Source organism: Podarcis gaigeae (assembly GCF_964106915.1).
Source record: "Podarcis gaigeae genome assembly, chromosome: 5".
Classification (NCBI taxonomy): Eukaryota; Metazoa; Chordata; class Lepidosauria; order Squamata; family Lacertidae; genus Podarcis; species Podarcis gaigeae.
The window spans coordinates 36,952,531-36,970,456 of record NC_139681.1 but is presented as its reverse complement, the minus strand read 5'-3'; the positions used below and the strand labels follow the sequence as shown (position 1 = coordinate 36,970,456).

Below are 17,926 nucleotides of genomic sequence, written 5' to 3'. Positions count from 1 at the left end.
TATGCAGTGCAGTGTGAGGTGGAGACAAGTTCTTTGCTAACATCTGTGGAATTGACAATATGGAAACATGATTTGGATCGTACTAAACTAAGTTTTATTCAGAGTAGATCTATTGAAATTAATTACCATGACTAAATTGAATGCCACCCCACTGCCCATAACACAGTTAGGAAGACCAGCTCTACTATTCAAGTGTTCCAAATCACTCAATCTGCATCATGAAAGCAACCTGACATGTCACAGTTACTGAAAGACTGAACTGAAAGTTATTGGAAATAATTTTTGAAATATACATTGATATCAGTCCCTACTTGTTGGAATGCAGGTTTTGTGCATGTATTAGAATGCTGCCCTCTATGGTAGAACACCTGCTTCACACCTAGAAGGCTCCATGTTCTGCCTGTAGTATCTCCAGGTGGGATCAGGAAAGAGCCCATTGTGAAACCCTGGAGAACATCTGCCAGTCTGTGCAGAGCAGTGGTGGGGAAGTGGGTGTGATCAGGAGGCTTGGGCCTTATCTTCCCCAACTGTCAATCACCTGACGTCACAATCATGTGAGGTGATTGTCATGTAATAATCTCAAGACTGAAATGGTGTGAATAGTTTTCCTTTACTTGTACAGTGGTACGTAATTAGTTCTGGAGGTCCGTTCTTAACCTGAAACTGTTCTTAACCTGAAGCACCACTTTAGCTAATGGGGCCTCCTGCTGCCGCTGTGCCGCCGGAGTATGATTTCTGTTCTCATCCTGAAGCAAAGTTCTTAACCCGAGGTACTATTTCTGGGTTAGTGGAGTCTGTAACCTGAAGTGTATGTAACCCGAGGTACCACTGTACCGCAGAACTAACTTATGGGAAGCCACTTTTTGTAACTTCAAAGATCTACATGTTTGCAACTTGTACTTTGTTCTTTAAAGGCATACCTGTTTCCCCCCCGGACTTGATGAACAGTATATAGTGCAGTGTATAGGCTGATGGATTACCAGTGAAGTTCTATCAAATATGTAGCATCCATGCTCTGATTTTCTCATTTTTCCAACTGCTGCACTGAAATGAAATTTGCAGCAGGAAGTGGGGATCATGAAAGCCAGAATGTTTCATAATCCATGAATTAAAAAGCATTTAAAACCATTTTGCTCTCGGGTTTGATTTTTTAAAATGATTCTAACCATTTACCTTATGAAACTCTTTCCTTGAATATGTGAGCTCTTTTCAATCTCCATTGCAATTCAACTTCTCACCTAGTAAGTGAGTAAATTGCACCATGCCAAAGGTACTTCAGTAAGTTTAGCAGTCATGGGTCTCAGCTACATTGGAAGGGGGAGGGGAAAGCATTTTAAATGCACCATAACACTGAGACACCAGATGGCACTGTAGAGTTTGATCCTTTGGCAGTGTGGTTTCCCATGACAGTGGTACCTCGGGTTAAGAACTTAATTCGTGTCAGTGTTTGTAAAAAGCAAAAAAAAGAAGGAAAGGGTTCTGACCTCCCTTTGTCTCTTCAGCCTGGTCCTCGGACCCTTGTCTGCATAAAAGAGTCCACGAGAATATCCTTGCAGAGTTTTATTCTTAAAAGTCTTTGTGCAAAACGCGACTGAATAACTATACACACCAGCACTAACTAACTAACCAACCAACCAACCCAAACACCAGCCTCAGAACAGCAGACTAACATTTCTCACTATATATACAACCTGGTGCAAGCTGCTGACTCATGCTGACCCAGCTTTATTCGCATTAAAGAAACAGCGACCATTTTAGCCGTGACACCCCTTCTGTTTCTTAAATGCGAAAAACCCCAACAGAAACAATACATACATACATTATATACATAAACCCAGTTTTGTCATCAATTCATTATGGCATGTTGCTGGCAAAGGCTTGGTAAACATATCAGCAATATTATCTTGTGATTGACAATACTCCAGTTTGATCACCCCATTCTGTACACAATCTCTCACATTCGCATGATGGATAGCAATATGTTTTGATGCAGATTTCATTATTTCTGAGCCCGCTAATGCAATACACGATTGGCTATCTTCATACACTTGGATAGGCAAATCAGCTTTACAATCTAGATCTTTTAGTATCTGTATAAACCACAGGATTTCATTGCATGCTAGCAACAGGCTCCCATATTCTGTCTCACAGGATGAGGTTGCAACAAATCCTTGTTTCTTTGACCTCCATCCAATTATGGAATTGGCAAACATCATAACCATTCCACTTGTAGATTTTCTAGTAGCTACACAGCTTCCCCAGTCCGCATCAACAAATACTTCTAGTTTTTCGTCTTGTGTACTAGATATCTTCAAACATACATTTAATGTCCCCTTTAGATATCTGATAAGCCTTTTCAAAGCACACCAATCAGCAGTACTGGGTTTAGATACACGTTGGCTCAGAACATTTGTAGCACATGCAATGTCTGGCCTTGACCACTGGCTTAAGTACAAGAGTGATCCTATTTTTGAGTGATACAACTCAGGCTGATCAAATTCATCAACACACACTGTCTTTGGGAAATCTGGTGTCATGGGTGTTTGAACTGGCTTGCAGTTTTCCATGCCAAACTGCTCTATCAAATGAAGAATTTTCTCTTTCTGGTTCAATAGGAAGCTTCCATCAGCTTCCTGCCTTACTTCTACTCCCAAGTAATTGCTTACAGGCCCTAAGGCTTTAAGCTTAAACCTCTTTTCCAGTTGACTTGTGAGCTTCTGGATCTCATCTGTGGAACTCAAGCAAATCATCAACAAAGACTAAGAGCATTAGATATTTGTTGCATGTCCCCTTGGTGTACAGGCATGGATCAGCCACACTCCTTTTAAAACCAAGTTTTACAAGGGCTTCATTTAAGCACTGGTTCCAACACCTTCCACTTTGTTTGTGACCGTAAACAGCTTTTTCAAATGCCAGACTGCACCATTCTCCTCTTCAAACCCAGAGGGTTGTCTCATTAACACTTCATGGTCTAAATTTGCATGCAGATATGCAGCATCAACATCAAAATGGTGCACTGCTAGTTGTCTTACAGCAGCAATGGAAAGCATTAAACGAAAAGTTTCACTCTTTACAGTGGGAGAAAACACTTCATCATAACTCTCCCCTTTAATTTGAGTGAACCCTCTGGCTACTAATCTGGCTCGAAAACATGGTTCCCCAGATGCAAGGGTTTTTCTTTTGTAAACCCACTTGCATGACACCACTCTGCCACCAGGTGGCAGCATTATAACCTCAAACACTTTGTTACGTTTAAAAGAGTCCATTTCTTCTTTCATAGCTTGTTCCCACAAAGCACGTTCTCCAGGGGGTAAGTCTAAGACTTCATTATAACTTTGTGGTTCCACACAACTCACATTGCATACTCTCACTCCTCCTAGGGTCAAACGCTGAGGAGGTACACCCTTGTTTGAACGCTGGGAGCGTCTAGGCACAACTACTTCTTCTCCCCCCCCCCCCTTATCTCTGGCTCTTCTTCCTCTTTCTCTAGAGAAGAAGTATTATCTATTGCCACATCCTTTGGGGAAATCTGTGCCTCCTCCTCATCCTGCTCCTGCGTTGCCAATTTCTGAGAAGAAGCCTCTTCTCTTACTTGCAGGGGCAGTAGGCAATCTGGGTTGGCATGGATCACAGTCCATCTGTCCTGGTCAGCAAAGTCTGCGCTTCGTGACAGAACCATGCGTCCTGGGCGTAAATTGAAATGCCACCCTTTGCCATAGGACTGATATCCACAAACCACAGTTTCTGTGCTCTAGCGCCCCCTTTCTGGCGCTGAGCTTTGGGAATGTTTACATGTGCCCAAGAACCCCAATTATGGAGCATTGTTCACTCTGGTTCTTTCCCAAACAACACACGATAGGGAATATCTTTTATAGAGCTTGACCAGGTTCTATTAATCAAAAAGTTCGCTGTCAGAAAAGCCTCGCCCCACAGCCTATGGTTGTGACCCAATCATGCATCCACTAGCAGGCAGTCCTTTACTGACTGTATTACAGCCCCACGTCTTTCACACAGACCATTTTCAGCAGGGCTATAAGGGTTAGTCAAGCGGTGAGTGATCCCCTTACGTCGCAACCATGCCCCAAATTGTTTGTTCAGAAATTCTCCACCCCTATCTGTTTGCAACTGCACAACAGGACGAGCGAAGAGCTTTTCAGCTTGGGCAACCCATTCTCTGAATGTGGGGAAACACTCAGATTTCTGCTTTAACAAAAACAGCCAACTAAAACGTGATTTGTCATCTATTACCAGAAAAGCATATCTGGCACCCCCTTCAGTCTTCTGTGGAAAAGGGCCTATCACGTCACAATGGACAAGTTCTAAAACCTCTTTAGATACTCTGTCACTTTTAGAAGCCACAGGCTTCCTCTTAGATTTGGCCATTTTACATACATTGCAATTTAGGAAACAATACAGCTATATACTTTTAGGTTCTTGCACACCTTTTGCACCTCTGAAAGCACACAGAAATTGGCATGACCCAGTTTTCTGTGCAGTTCATGTACACACCACTTATGAACTGGCAAATTATCCTGAACCACCTGAGCTGCTTTAACAGGCTTGTCCTGCATTACATATAACCCATTCTCCATCTTTGCATGGCCACATACCTGAGTTCCATTCTTTATCAGACAGCCATCCTGTGTGAACTTAACACTATACCCTGCATTAATCAAACAGCTTACAGACAGCAAACAATAGTCCAAACTGCTGACAAACAGAGTCTCTGGTAGAGTAGTGTTCAAGCACTGCAGGAAACATGTTCCCTGGCCATCAATCTTGCTTCTACGACCATCAGCAAGATAGGTTGAGTCTTTTCCATCAGCTGGCTTCCCCAGGGTCTTAAAGTCCTCCCGACTGTTGCAGATAATCCTACTGCTCCCAGAGTCCAGCTACCATGTTCCTCGAGGTATCTTCCTCTCCTCTCGAGAAAATGCAGAAACAAACTGAGCAGAACACGTGTTCTTCTTCCCTGAAGAGAACCCCTTCTGCTTACGTTTCTGCATTGATTGCTGTCTCTGCTCCATATCATCTCCTGGAAGTCTTGCCCTGCATTGACGTTGGAGATGCCCAGGTTGATTGCATCTATATCACCTCCTCACCACCATTGCCAAGTCCAAACCTTGGTGTTGCTCCATTGGCAGATTCTGCTGCTGCCCCCCTTGGCTGTAACTCCTCTGCTCTTGGAGTTCAGCCTGTCTATCTGACCTTCTTTCTGCTTCTTCGGACAATCTTCCAACCACATACACAAGGGTCAGATCTCATACTCTCCATGCTGTTAATCACAGGCAACCAGCTTTCAGGCAAACTTGAAAGGATAATGTAGGTTTGGTCAGTCTCATCATAACGCTTATCTCTCTGCTGTAGTTGAAGAAACAGAGATTTCAGCGTTTGAAGATGAGTTGCCAAACTCTCACCTTCTTTCATAACAGTCCTGAACAGCCTTCTGGTCAGAGAAATTATAGTTCCAGCAGTTTCTCTGACATGCATTGCCCTTAATAAATTCCAGCACTCAAATGCTGTGCTGGCATTTGCTACATGCAATAACTGAGAATTGCTCAAACACAGCATAATTTGGGCACGGGCCCTTTCATCCAGCCGTTTTTTCTCGGCAGAGTCCCGTCTCGAAACCTCACTTTCAACACATTCCCATAGTCCATCTCTCCTTAACAACTGCTGTATTTTAATTGACCAACTCAGCCAGTTGCTCTCTAAGAGAAGTTCAAAAGGAATGCCTCCCCCAATATTTACAACTTGGGAAGACTGGAAATCTGCCATCTCTGCTGGTACTTGCTGAGCCCCTTCTGTGGGGCCTCCAGCAATCTCTCCTGACTCTCTCTTTAGAGTCCAACTGGATGGTCCTGGCTGGCACTCACCGGCTTCTAGCTGCTACCTCTGTTGACCCTCAGGTCCCGCCCAGCTCTGCAACTGGTGTAGCCGCTCTGTGAGTCGCCTACTGTGGTCCTCTAGCAGTTCAAACTGTTCCAGTGGAACGCCCTCCCATCAGATGCCAAGGAAATAAATGACTTTTAGAAGACATCTGAAGGCAGCCCTGTTTAGGGAAGTTTTTAATGTCTGATGTTTTATTGTAGTTTTAATTGTGTTGGGAGCCTCCCAATGGGGCTGGGGAAAACCAGCCAGATGGGCTGGGTATAAATTCTTCTTCTTCTTCTTCCTCTTCAGGTCCCAGGCCCACAGTGTTCTTGCAGCATGGCTTGCTTGGTTCTAGCAGTAACTGGGTGTTTAATATGGACTACAACAGCCTGGGCTTTATATTGGCTGATGCTGGTTATGATGTTTGGCTTGGAAACAGCAGAGGTAACACTTGGTCCAGCAAACACATCAACTATACTGAGAAGCATCAAGAATTCTGGCTATTCAGGTAGAGTGAGCTTTCTAAACCTAATTTCTTGTTTCTGGTTCCTAGTTTACCCTTTGGGGAAAACTTTAATTAGTCATGCTCTTCCTAGTGGAGCCATGTTTTTCCACCTCCTCTTATAATATATGATATGGAGGTATAGAAATACATTTCCAAGTAAGTAAAATTGGTAGTTGTCCCTTTAAACAAACAAACAATTTGTTTGTTCCTGGGGAAAATATGGCCTTGGTGAAATGTGGCCTTGGTGAACTCCGTAGAATAGATGATAGCAGATCAGCTTAACTTCAGGTGCAATTAGACTTGATCTGGAGAGACTCAATATTGGTCCTTCTGGAAGGAATTTGAATTTGAAGCTCCTCAGACAGACATGGGTTGGAGGGAAAGCAGAGTCCTCTCCTGCCCACAGCATAAGTACTGTTCCTCCTGAAACTGACTTTTTCAAAATGTTTTTGCTTTCCCCATTGCAGCCACATGGTTGCTCTTAACTGTCTGGTGGGCATTTTCAGTTTGCAGTGAACAGCTCATAGTGTGGCCCTGCTTGCTAGTGAACAGTGAAAATGGAAATATAATGGGAATTAGGGTTGCTTGTGCGTAAATTCCAAACTGCTCCGAGCTGGTAGTATAGCTGGACCTTTCCCCGGTTTGATAGCCCTAAAACGCGACTGTCTCAGTCACTGGCAGAATCCGTCAGTGGGCGTTTCCTAAACTTCCTCCAACATAAGAATTCCTTAACAGACAACCTCCTCCTTGCTTCTCTGCGCGGAAGCCTTCTGCGCAGAGTGGGCGTGCCAAGCGGTGGTCCTGCACTCTCCTCACTGACCTCACTGGAAGAGTCTCGGAGCCTCCCCTCCGAAGTACTCTCAGCCTCTCCTTTCTTCCTGGTGTCACCTTGGTTTCCTTCCCCAGCAGAAGCTCTCTCTCTCCCCTTGCTGGTTCCCTCTCCGGCATCATTAGGGAGCCTAACCTCTCCACTCGGCTCCGATGTCAGTTCCCTGACAGAAAGGCTTCTGGTTTCTTTACAAAAGTAAATTTTAACATCTTTTTCAATTCATTATAAATCACTTCCCAGAAACCTTTTACTTTCTTACATTCCCACCACATATGATAGAATGTTCCTTCTTTTTCTTTACATTTCCAACACTTATTACATATCTTATACATTTTTGCTAATTTTACCGGTGTGATGTACCATCTGTAGAACATTTTCATAACATTTTCTTTCAACGCAGTACTTGCAGTAAATTTCAAATTTTCTTTCCACAATTTTCCCCAATCATCAAATTGTATTTTATACCCAAAGTCTTTGGCCCATTGTATCATTACCGATTTAACCTCTTCATCTTTCATATTCCATTCCAACAATATTTTTTACATTTTTGACAGAATTTTGCATTCATTATTTATTATATCTAATTGAAACTTTGACTCTTTTTCTCCATAGTCCCATTCTTTTATATCTTTTTTAAACATTTCATTAACCTGGAAATAATGCAACCAAACATATACATGTTCTTTGATTTGTTCATATGGTTTTAACTTCCATTTTCCCTCCTCTTTAATTACCATTTCACCATATGTGATCCAGTTACCTCTCATATTAATTTTCTTTACGCTTTTCTAGCGGGGATAGCCAGTTGGAACTTTTGGTTCCAATAGATTTTTGTACCTGTCCCATACTTCTATTAATGAATTCCTAAAGATGTGGTTCCCAAAACCTTTATGAATTTTCTTCTTATCACACCATAGGTATGCGTGCCATCCAAATCTGTTATCAAAGCCTTTGAGATCTAATAACTCCTTGTTTTCTAATTTTATCCATTCTTTTAACCAACAAAGGCATGCTGCTTCATAGTATAATTTCATATCTGGCAGGGTGAAGCCTCCTCTTTCTTTCACATCAGTTAATAACTTGTATTTTATTCTTGGCTTCTTCCCCTGCCAAATGTACCTTGAAATCACTCTTTGCCACTCTTTAAAAGTCCCTACCCCCTTTATAATGGGGATAGTCTGAAATAAAAATAACATCTTTGGAAGCACACTCATCTTTATCGTAGAAATTCTACCCCAAAAAGACAGTTTCATTCTTCCCCACACCTCCAGATCTTTCCTTATTTCCTTCCATACCAGAATATAGTTATTCTGGAACAGGTCAATGTTTTTAGGTGTTCACCAAATCCCCAAGTATTTTACTTTTTTCACCACCTCTATCTCTGGCTGTTGTTGCATTATTTCTATCCTACTTTGTTCCATATTTTTAGCAATTATTTTGGTCTTTTTCTTATTCAATCTAAATCCTGCCATTTTTCCAGATTGTTCTATTTCCTCCAATACTTCTTTTACACTTTCCAATGGTTCTTCAATTGTTATTACCAGATCATCGGCAAAGGCTTTTACTTTATATTCATTCTGACCAACTGTTACCCCTTTAATTAATTTATTTTGTCTAATCGCACTTAAGAAGACCTCCAGAACCGTTATAAATAACAATTGCGAGAGCAGACAGCTCTGTCTTGTTCCTTTCAATATTTTTATATCTTCTGTAACTACATTATTGACTAGCAGTTTAGCTCTCTGTTCTGTATATATTGCCTTGATTCCATTGAAAAATTCTTTCCGCACATCCATATACTCTAAATTTTTCAGCATAAAATCCCATCCTATGTTATCAAAGGCCTTTTCTGCATCCACAAACATTAATATCGCTTGTTTCTCATTGCTGGCAGTCAGATATTCTAAAATATTAATTATGTTCCTTATATTATCTTTCATCTGTCTGCCTGGCAGGAAACCTGCTTGATCTTTATGGATGATTTTTATCAGTATCTTTTTCATTCTCTTCGCTAAAATCCCTGCAAATATTTTGTAATCCATGTTCAATAATGAAATAGGCCTATAGTTTTTAACTTGTGTTAAATCCGAGTTTTGGAATCAAAGTGATAAATGCTTCTTTCCACGTATCTGGGATATCTCTTTTAAAAAAAATATTATTCATAACTTCTTTCAATGGTATCGTCAGCACATCTCTCATTTCTTTATAATAACCTGATGTAAATCCATCTGGTCCTGGGGCCTTTCTTCTCTTCAGTTCTTTTATAGCCTCTTTTATCTCATCAATTTCTATTGGGGGGGGGGAGTCTTCTCTTCTCATGAGGTGGCCAAAGTATTGGAGCCTCAGCTTCACGATCTGTCTTTCCAGTGAGCACGCAGGGCTGATTTCCTTAAAAATGGGGAGGTTTGATCTTCTTGCAGTCTATGGGACTCTCAAGAGTCTCCTCTAGCACGATAATTTGAAAGCATCAATTCTTCGGCGATCAGCCTTCTTTATATTCCAGCTTTCACTTCCATACATCACTACTGGGAAAACCATAGCTTTAACTATATGGACCTTTGTTGGCCAGGTGATGTCTCTACTTTTTAAGATGCTGTCTAGGTTTGTAATTGCTTTTCTCCCAAGAAGCAGGCGTCTTTTAATTTTGTGGCTGCTGTCACCATCTGCAGTGATCACGGAGCCCAAGAAAGTAAAATCTCTCACTGCCTCCATTTCTTCCCCTTCTATTTGCCAGGAGGTGATGGGACCAGTGGCCATGATCTTCGTTTTTTTGATGTTGAGCTTCAAACCATATTTTGCGCTCTCCTCTTTCACCCTCATTAAAAGGTTCTTTAATTCCTCCTCGCTTTCTGCCATCAAGGTTGTGTCATCTGCTTATCTGAGGTTGTTGATATTTCTTCCGGCAATCTTAATTCCAGCTGTGGATTCATCCAGCCCAGCCTTTCGCATGATGAATTCTGCATATGAGTTAAATAAGCAGGGGGACAATATACAGCCTTGCCGTACTCCTTTCCTAATTTTGAACCAATCAGTTGTTCCATATCCAGTTCTAACTGTAGCTTCTTGTCCCACATAGAGATTTCTCAGGAGACAGATGAGGTGATAAGGGACTCCCATTTCTTTAAGAACTTGCCATAGTTTGCTGTGGTAGACACAGTCAAAGGCTTTTGCATAGTCAAGGAAGCAGAAGTAGATGTCTTTCTGGAACTCTCTAGCTTTCTCCATAATCCAGCGCCTGTTTACAATTTGGGCTCTGGTTCCTCTGGCTCTTCTAAATCCAGCTTGCATTTCTGGGAGTTCTCGGTCCACATACTGCTTGAGCCTTCCTTGTAGAATTTTAAGCATAAACTTGCTAGCGTGTGAAATGAGTGCAATTGTGTGGTAGTTGGAGCATTCTTTGGCATTCTTTGTATGAAATGTTCCTTTCATATCTCCAATTTTCTTGAACAGATCTCTGGTTCTTCCCATTCTATTGTTTTCCTCTATTTCTTTGCATTGCTCATTTAAGAAGGCCTTCTTGTCTCTCCTTGCTATTTTTTGGAAATCTGCATTCAATTTCCTGTATCTTTCACTATCTCCCTCGCATTGTACTTGCCTTCTCCACCCCATTATTCGTTGGACAGCCACTTTGCTTTCTTGCATTTCCTTTTCATTGGGATGGTTTTCGTTGCTGCCTCCTGTATAATCTTGTGAGCCTCCATCCATAGTTCTTCAGGCACTCTGTCCACCAAATCTAAATCCTTAAACCTGTTCCTCACTTCCACTGTGTATTCATAAGGGATTTGATTAAATTGTATCTTACCGGCCCAGTGGTTTTTCCTACTTTCTTCAGTTTAAGTTTGAATTTTGCTATAAGAAGCTGATGATCCGAGCCACAGTTAGTTCCAGGTCTTGTTTTTGCTGACTGTATAGAGCTTCTCCATCTTTGGCTGCAGAGAATATAATCAATCTCATTTCGATGCTGCCCATCTGGTGATGTCCATGTGTAGATTCGTCTTTTGTGTTGTTGGAAAAGAGTGTTTGTGATGACCAGCTTGTTCTCTTGACAGAATTCAATAAGCCTGTGCCCTGCTTCGTTTTGAACTCCAAGGCCAAACTTGCCAGTTGTTCCTTTTATCTCTTGATTCCCTACTTTAGCATTCCAATCTCCTATAATGAGAAGAACATCCTTCTTTGGTGTCATTTCTAGAAGGTGTTGTAAGTCTTCATAGAACTGGTCAATTTCAGTTTCTTCAGCACCAGTAGTTGGTGCATACACTTGGATTACTGTGATGTTAAAAGGTCTGCCTTGGATTCGTATCGAGATCATTCTATCATTTTTGTGATTGCATCCCAGTACAGCTTTCGCCACTCTTTTGTTGACTATGAGGGCCACTCCATTCCATTTCTTTTACGGGTTTCTTGCCCACAGTAGTAGATATGATGGTCATCCGAACTGAATTCGCCCATTCCCATCCATTTTAGTTCACTGATGCCCAGGATGTCAATATTTATTCTTGCCATCTCATTTTTGACCACATCCAACTTACCCAGGTTCATGGTTCTTACATTCCAGGTTCCTATGCAATTTTTTTTTATTTACAGCATTGGACTTTCCTTTCGCTTCCAGGCATATCCGCAACTGAGCGTCCTTTCGGCTTTGGCCCAGCCACTTCATCAGCTCTGAATCTAAGGCCAAAAGAAAAGAAGCTGACCCCTGGGCTCAAGCCTCTTTTGCCGTTCTTCCTTCCAGGAACCTATTAGAACGATCAAGGATGTCAAAGCTCTTTGCAAGGTGCTCCTTCTGGATTGCAATGCAAACCTCTTCCTGATTCACTTTAGTAACGCTTCAAATGCAGACTTCTTCCTTAATCAGGAAGAGGTTTGCATGGAATACTGCCATGCAGAGCAGAATTTAAATGAGTGAGATCAGCTGATGGGCAAGCGGTTGTCTTTGTAGGAAAGTGTTTGGGTGAGACTGGATCCCCAACTTAGTTGGACTGTGGAGTGGAAATTCCTGATCCCTGCACAATATTCTGATTTCTGAGCAATGGGATACCTGGGCTACTTATCCAACCACCCAACTTAATCCAGATGCCCAGAGGCAGAGAGGATAATTCATCAGAAGAGAAATTTTCAGCCCAAACCTATGTGTGTATACTAAAGTCCCCCTAAGTTAGATGAGAGTTGCTTCCAGGTAGGTGTAAAATAGACAACTCATATCTAGTAGGACACATGTCAAACATTCTCAAGATATCAGATAAACTGAGGAGATGTAGAAGGTTAAGCAGTACTAAAAAACAGGTCAATTACCTAATGGATGTCAAAGCATCCTAATGGATGTCAAGGATGTCAAAGCTCCTTGCAAGGTGCTCCTTCCAGATTCCAATGCAAACTTCTTCCTGATTCACTTTAGTAACACTTCATTTCTAGTAGGACACGTGTCAAACATTCTCGAGATATCAGATAAACTGAGGAGGCGTAGAAGGTTGAGCAGTACTAAAAAACAGGTCTACTGCTTTCAAATAGCTTTGTGTACCTTTTTTTGTATGTTTACATTAACGTTTGTTCTTCTCACTAAAGATGACATTAGACATTATTGCATAGCCTTAATCATAGCGTTGTTTTTGACACAGTCAACATCCCTGTTTATGCCGGTGCCATGGTCTATTCATATAGCACACTTCTATATCGCCTGCTTTGCCCATTTGGTTTTTCAAAGTATGACACACCTCTTTTTCAGATTGTGAAGGCTGGGAAGTTCAAAGGCTTTGACTGGGGAAGCAAGGAAGCAAACATGGTTCACTACAACCAGGTAGGAATTTCTCACAAATTGAGTATTTCTCTCTGAAGGTGTTTATATGAGGGTTGATAGTGGGTAGCTTAACATAAATCCATAGACTGAGCATGTATTAAAAGAATCCATCTACAAGGTGTTTTTAAGTTTTCCAAGCTTTATCAGTCAACTATTTTGTTATATAGCATCCTTTATGTAGAGAACCTTTCATTTAAAAAGTATTAAAGTACAAGTTGCAGAGCTGTGCCAGACAGAAAATTCCTGACTGGCAGGCTTAGTGAAGACCAAACCTGTTAACATGACAAAAAGTGTTGATGGCCCATTGGGGAGAGAAAGCTTTTAGCCTGGGGAATGAGATGTTGCCAAGGTGATAGAGTGTGTATTTGAGGGGACTGGAACAGGGTATTTTTGAGCAAGGATCGCTGGGAGGCAGAAGCAGTTAGAAGAACAGAGACCAGGGGGACAGAACAGGAGGAACTGGTTTGGAACTGGGGGACAGAACAGGGGGGACTGGTTTGGAAGAGGCACCTCAATCAGATCAGAGCCAGTGCACCTCTGAACACGGAACTTCAAGTTGAACCAGAGGACAGAGAAATGGGTACTTAGGGAGATTCTGTGCCCAGGCCAGGGGGGCAACCAGACGGGTTACCAGTGACTGAGTTACCCCAGCAGGGCGACTTCAGGCTGGAATCCTCAGTGGCTCCATCAGCAGGGACCACTTCAGAGCCGGCCTCGCTGAGCTCCCCACTCAGACCGCGGGTACCGGAGGAATCTCCTAGGTCACCCACTCGGGCACAGGAACCGTGATGGCCCAAGTGGAAGCAGAAAAGGCCGGCACACCTTGATCACTATGTTTGTTCCTTTTGTTAGGAAGTTGGGGGGATGAGTGTTATGTATTGGGTTTATCACATTTTATGTTACAAGGCACGTTCTAACCAAGCGTTGGTAGACGAACATTCTAATGACAAGTAAGCACATGCACTTTCAACTGTCAACTGTCAGTGTTCATGCTTGGGTTTATTATTGTGTTGTCCAGTCAGTTTGGTTCTTGTGTTCCTATGAATGAGTTGTTGTCACTGACAAATGTTGAATAAACTTAGTTGACAAACTTATATTGCCTTGGGCTTCTGACTTTTTCTGAACATTTAACATCTTCCATTCCCCAAAGGGACACAAACCCTGTATGGGTGCCTGGGACCCCATGGGCTCTTGCCACCACTCGGCTGTGGGAGAGACGGGCACCTGACTTTTGTCACAGTATGCTCACCAAATCAGATCCAAATATCACCTTTGCTTATGTGAAGTCAAAAGCCAGTTAACTTCAGTTGATACAGGTTCAACTCATGTAAGAGGATCTGCTATAACTTTACCAACTATAGCAACTGCATTGATAATCAGGTTTCTAGCTCAATTTCATAAAAATTCCATGCATTATGTAAATATAGTGACTACAATAATAACTGATATGGCAATAAATGTGGCACAATTTCCATTAAAAGTACATCTTTAACTTGTTTCATAGCAGACACCCATTTTAGGGTCTCCTTAAGTCTACCGGATGCTACTGTCCTTAATCTATAGATCTCTCTGATTTCCTTCCTTTTAAATTGTGTCTACAATTATTTCTCTGAACCATGTATGTTCTCAAAGCACCAATATTTTAGATTAAGTATCATGTTGCTCCTCTATACATTGTTTAAGCAATAACACATTGAGGTTTTTTTTGTCCTTATGCAACTTTTGCATTCCCATGTCCAGATCTTAATCTTCCTTGTGGCAATGCCAATGTATAAATGCATTATCATTAATCACTCCCTTGAGTATTGTAGTTATATGCTTCATTAAGGTGGTAAATTTGATTTAAATCAGGATTGCACAAGGAATTCATTTTACCACCATTACAACTCCCACATGGGAATTATTTGGCCCAGCTTGATAATATCTAGGAGGTTAAAGAGGTTTTGGATTTACTTTAAGGTAAAGGGACCCCTGACCATTAGGTCCAGTTGTGACCGACTCTGGGGTTGCAGCGCTTATCTCGCTTTATTGGCCAAGGGAGCTGGCGTACAGCTTCCGGGTCATGTGGCCAGCATGACTAAGCCACTCCTGGCGAACCAGAGCAGCACACGGAAACGCCGTTTACCTCCCTGCCAGAGTGGTCCCTGTTTATCTACTTGCACTTTGACGTGCTTTCGAACTGCTAGGTTGGCAGGAGCAGGAACCGAGCAATGGGAGCTCACTCTGTTGCGGGGATTCGAACCGCCGACCTTCTGATTGGCAAGTCCTAGGCTCTGTGGTTTAACCCACAGCACCACCCGCATCCCTTTACTTTAGGATTTGCCAAAATATCTTTTAAATTAGATGCACATTTACTATAGCAAATGGTCTTCAGATTCCCTTGATAATATCTAATTTCTATAGCCAAAAAATGTATCTCAAATGTAAATTTGTTGACAAATCTGCCATATGCCAGGTGTCTATCTTCACTCCCCTGTCTTATAATGAAGATCATTTTTTTTATACAGCAATACATCACACCCATGAGGATTGCTTCCATCCTTTCTTTCAAATTTATCCCTCTATAGATTAGCTAACTAAGATATGTCTGGTTCTAACAGCCATACTTGAAATTTGCCAGAACAGTCTGTCTTGAAACTGCAATCATGTTTCTTCAGTGCTAACAAAATGGGTGCAGTAGGAAGAATCACAGTGATGATAGTTGGGAATAATGAGTCAAAGACACTGAGCTGGTTTGTAGGTGACGGTAAGCCAAATCAAAGCTTGCCATGAATGCTGGTGTGGAAGAGCTTCCTGAGAGGAGAGCCTGGCCACTTCACACTTCCCTTGACTCTCGTGCTGCTGCTCTTCTGCACACTAATCCGTAGTTTGGTTTAGCAAGTTGCTCAACCCAGGCATGTGGCTTGTCTTTCTCCAGACACTGCATGAGTTGTAAATACGAGAACAAACTTTGGTTCCATCTTGTGGTTTGTTTGGAGTGAGACAAAGCATGAGCCTGGGTTTGTCCTTCATGCTAAAGCAGCAGTAGTGAGACCAGAAAAGGGTCAAAGTGTCTGTGCACTCCTCTTAGGCAGAGTGCACATTCATGCTCATAGTTTGGCTTAAAGCTACATGTAAACCATCCCATTATTTTGGAACAATCAATAAATCCAGACAACCAGTGCAGGATTTACAGCCAGGCAGAGCGGCCTGCAGCTCAGGGTCTTGGCCTCTTGATATTAAAAACAAACAAACAAACAAATTGGCAGATGTTACTATCTAGGATCAGTTGCTTATTAACAGTAAGGACAAGAACAAAATTTAGGTTCTCAAAAAATCATAGAATCATCACATTATAGAGTCAAACCCCATACAATGCAACCCCATACAATGCATGCTTTGCCCAGCATGAGGCTTGAAGCCACAACCCTGAGATGTAGATTGACCAGACATGGATGGATTATGTGCACTTTCTTGCACAACTTCTGATGAATGCGCACAATGCCCAGTTGTCACGCACATTAACAGTTCAACCTGTATTCTCCTCAAATAAGAAATATGTTTGTGTTTTGCATGTTGTACCTATGTGTGTGTGTGTTTTGATCAGGAAGTCTTTGCAGACTGTTTTTAAACTTTTTTTTATCTTCTCTCTTTTAGTCAACACCACCTTTCCACAACATACAACGGATGACTCTTCCAACAGCTGTCTGGAGTGGTGGAAACGACTGGATTGCAGACTCAAAGGACATGGCCCTCTTGCTGCCTCAGATCCCAAACTTAGTTTACCACAAGGATATTCCTGAATGGGAACATCTGGATTTTGTCATAGGCTATGATGCCCCACAGCGCATGTACATAGAGATAATGGATTTAACGCAGACTTATAAGTGAATGTGAAATATTCCTTCAGAACTCATCATTGTCAATCTGTGTTGATGAAAAGAACTACAAGATTTCTTAAGATTCCATTTCTCATACAGGTTCATCACAGTCTCAGTTATAAGAAATATTTGCTTAGTAACCTTGCCTTTTCTAATTCTGTCAGTGACCATGGGTGTTCCTCCGTTGTTTTAGGAGTGGCTAAGATTCCTTGTTGCTTTTGCTTCATCATGTTGTGTAGCAGATTCTTGTTCTAGCACAGCATGACTAATGAGGGTAGAAAAAGTACTTGTGGTGATATCCAAGTCTTTACCTTTGAGGAACTGGTCCGATTCCAGTTGTTTCCCAGCCTTGGGATCTATCTGCTCTGGGGTAGAGTACTGCCTTTTCTTAGCTCCCTCAGCAGTTTCTGGTCTAATCTCTCTGTCTTTTGCTCTCCGCCACTGAGCTGTTAATATTAATTTGATAAGTTTCTCTCTAGATTGGGGACGCGGGTGGCGCTGTGGGTAAAAGCCTCAGTGCCTAGGGCTTGCCGATCGAAAGGTCGGCGGTTCGAATCCCCGCAGCGGGGTGCGCTCCCGTTGCTTGGTCCCAGCGCCTGCCAACCTAGCAGTTCGAAAGCACCCCCAGGTGCAAGTAGATAAATAGGGACCGCTTACTGGCGGGAAGGTAAACGGCGTTTCCATGTGCTGCGCTGGCTCGCCAGATGCAGCTTTGTCACGCTGGCCACGTGACCCGGAAGTGTCTCCGGACAGCGCTGGCCCCTGGCCTCTTAAGTGAGATGGGCGCACAACCCCAGAGTCTGTCAAGACTGGCCCGTACGGGCAGGGGTACCTTTACCTTTACTAGATTGGAATCCTCCCTTAGTTAGCAGTTGTATTGCTGGAATTTTCTAGTTAGTTTTTCTTATCTCTAATTATTCACTTTGGATAGAGAAAGGGGAGAGAAGCACTAATGACAGAGGAGCCTCTGTTGGGATATGTCACTCCCATATTTATTAAGAAAATTCACCCTGAAAAGCATTCCCTACCTTCCCCTTCTCTCCCCCACCTCTCTCTCTCCCCTT

The 17,926-nt window shown here is 42.3% G+C and overlaps 1 protein-coding gene and 1 long non-coding RNA gene across 2 annotated transcripts in view; one reads left to right on the top strand and one right to left on the bottom strand.

Moving 5' to 3' along the window:
* Positions 1-1,433, bottom strand: part of LOC310845644 — a 78,120-nt gene extending 76,687 nt beyond the window's left edge. The window contains exon 1 of the long non-coding RNA XR_014564878.1: positions 658-1,433. This is a non-coding gene — a long non-coding RNA (uncharacterized lncRNA). The remainder of the gene's footprint in view (positions 1-657) is intronic.
* A 10,508-nt stretch (positions 1,434-11,941) lies between these two features.
* Positions 11,942-17,340, top strand: LOC310845642 (putative lysosomal acid lipase/cholesteryl ester hydrolase). Its single transcript, XM_083740957.1, has 3 exons — positions 11,942-11,982; positions 12,557-13,002; positions 16,639-17,340. Exons 2-3 carry the CDS (start codon positions 12,850-12,852, stop codon positions 16,870-16,872), a joined length of 387 nt encoding a protein of 128 aa, XP_083597083.1. The 5' UTR covers positions 11,942-11,982; positions 12,557-12,849; the 3' UTR covers positions 16,873-17,340.
* Positions 17,341-17,926: the final 586 nt, after the last annotated feature.